General features: G+C 39.0%; 1 protein-coding gene across 1 annotated transcript; it reads right to left on the bottom strand.

Moving 5' to 3' along the window:
* Nucleotides 1-1569: 1569 nt before the first annotated feature.
* LOC149440577 (serine/threonine-protein kinase SBK1-like) lies at nt 1570-2086 on the bottom strand. The gene is made up of 2 exons (XM_089658437.1): nt 2003-2086; nt 1570-1914 (listed from the first exon to the last, which is right to left on the bottom strand). Exons 1-2 carry the CDS (start codon nt 2084-2086, stop codon nt 1570-1572), a joined length of 429 nt encoding a protein of 142 aa, XP_089514563.1.
* Nucleotides 2087-2872: the final 786 nt, after the last annotated feature.

Genomic DNA, 2872 nt, shown 5'->3' on the forward strand with positions numbered 1-2872 from the left:
AAAAAGGGTAGCTTAAGAAATAGAATTGCGTGGGCCATTGTAAGGAAATGGGGAGTGTGATTAAACAAATAATACAGACATTAATAATAATAATATTGTTATTGCCCCCACCCACTTCTCACTGTTCTTTCAGGGGTAGGACAGCAATGAAACACACACTGTAGGTGAAAAAGATTATATTGTACAAAGAATAAACATGAACAGCTTTGCTGCAGGCAAGAAAATATAACTTTAATTACATAGAAATATAACCAAGAGGCATATAAATCATAGGCAAGGATTAGCAGCAATATGACCCAATACCTTCAAGCAATACAACCTCTGCATCATGGAAAACAAATCCAAAAAAAGACAAAAGTCCAGTAAATATATTTAGCTAGCCAACAAGATATCTAGCTAGCAAGTACATCACATATTACCACTCTCCATAGTCAGCCTCCACTCAAGGTCTCCAGGCAACTCCCCAGTCAAGCTACCCCCATCAAGTCTCCAGTAGAGCTTGTCAATAAAGCCCCCCCTTTAATATCCAGTCTGGCTATTCTTATACTAGTTCCCTCCATTCCCCATCAAGGAATTTCTAAGTGGTACAATCATATCTTTCTGGAGAAAGCGATTGGATGGAGCTCAAGTCCTACTTTAATGTGATGGCTGTCCAATGTTAACACCTCTGCCTACTAGTTGGTGACAAGATGTCTACAGGATGTATGCATTCATTAAATCTGCCATCACCCTAGACTTTTAGATAAACAGACCCCATATTAACATGCTAAAGCCCTTTAACAAAATGGAGACAGTGTCTACCCACCACCTTTCAGCAGGCCCTAAAGACAAAAACTGCCATCTTATTTACAGTGTCTAGCATCTGGCTTTGACATACTAATAAAGTCATGGACGGTTAGTTCATTTGAGAATCAGGAAGACATTTTGTCCCATATGGTTTACAAACTTACTTTAAACCAGCTACTTGACTAGTCATATCACTATGTATTCTCAAATATCCTATTATTCCCATATAACATATCATATATAAACATATTACATATTGGTGATGGGCATTTCTTACATCATTTTACCTAAGAAATCCACAATGACCCAGATAGCAGTGTGCCCATTTGATGGACATTTCATCATCCATAGGAATTACTGGATATAAGGTATTATCCTGCCTTTGACTTGGTAACCACCTGAACTGAGATCCAGAAATCAGGAGATATGGAGGCGAGAACCAACACTTCTGTCAAGGTGATTGATTAAACAAGTTGTGTAATGGCTGAAAGAGTCCTTAGATCTGGTGAGTGAACTGGAAGTGTCTGAAGGAGTCATTAGATCTTGTAGATTAGCTGGAAGGGATGCCACTTAGGTTCAATCTGTTGAAGAGGTTGAATCTGTTTTCCAGCTCTCCTCCATATAACACAAGACTTCAGTCGGTTTGCTCCTCTGACTGTAGTCCACAGCTAAGAGACATCCGAACATTCTTTGCAGACATGTGGGCAGTTTGTTCCATGATGCTGGGGGGTCATCACAATGATTATTATTTTGCCAGGCAACAAATCTGCTGAATCTTTTGTCTTAAACTGTGGCCACCTTCCAGGGAAATTTTCCTGTGATCAGGCAGTAGAGGAGCACTCCAAAACTCCATACATCCAGAGTGGAGTCTACAGCCAGTTCTTCCTGTCCAGTGAGTTCACACATCTCAGGGGCCCTGTAGGAGGTGCTGCCAGACTTGGATCTAATCACTGTTCCTTTCATACCAGTAAGGCCAAAGTCAGTGATTTTCACACGACACTCCTGGTCAAATACCAAAATGTTTTTACATTTTATGTCCATGTGCACCAGTCCTTTCTCGGCAATAAATTCCAGAGCACTGGAAATCTGCATGGCACATCTTTTCACACTGTCTTCTGGAAGTCCAACCTGGAATATAGAAAAAAAAAGTTATTACCCTGAAATAGAATGATCCAGAAAATTGCTAAAATTCAGAATCAGCTGGAATCAGACTTACATTGAGTACAATTATAGAGGACAGGTCACCAATTGGTGCCGCCTCTAGGCCAAATACGAAGTGGTCTTGGGTCTTGAAGGCCATGCCAAAACTCCTGATGATGTTGGGATGAGGAGAAAGGTAGGAGGACACACTGAACTCTATCAGAAATTGCCTTTTACTTGTTCTTTTCCATCATTTTCAAAGCCATCTTCTGATCTGTAAATAGGACATGATTAGATTGATATTAAGCACAGCATTTGTGTACATTTATATTTAAATCATGTTATGGATATGGAGAGATGTATAAAATTAAAACATCCTGTATAACTGGCACTTACTTGTTTCTTTGTCCTCCACCAGCAGCACTGAACCGTGTCCTCCACTTCCAAGTTCCTTTATGAGGTGGAATCTCTCCTGTAAGTCTATCTCCTGTAGACCTTGTGATGATGAGGAGACAAGTCCTTTCAGAAGAATCTTCACATCGTGGGCAGCAGAAGCCATTTTGATCTGGAGAAGACAGAACAGTTTTTAGCCCTTATTCAAATAACATCTCAACCCCCCCAAATAATATGTAAAATATCCTTCTCATAATACAACCAAACACACCACATAATAAAACATATACTAAAATATTGACTTAAAGTCTTCATTTGTACCAACTATATGTACAGGCTGGTAGGGAATGAGATGAAAAATAGGATTGATAGTAAAAGCTCCAATTAAATTCTGATTTTCATAAACACAACTGAGGGCCGATATAAAACTACAACATTACTATATACAGCTCAGTTATATTTGTGTATTGATTGACAAGTGTCATTCTATAATAGTGAGGAAGTAACAAAACATTCCTTATAATAGTACGAATATAATGACTTACCTTAGGAA

Source organism: Staurois parvus, unplaced genomic scaffold (assembly GCF_062004578.1).
Source record: "Staurois parvus isolate SC_StPar_1 unplaced genomic scaffold, SC_StPar_1.0 ptg001068l, whole genome shotgun sequence".
Classification (NCBI taxonomy): Eukaryota; Metazoa; Chordata; class Amphibia; order Anura; family Ranidae; genus Staurois; species Staurois parvus.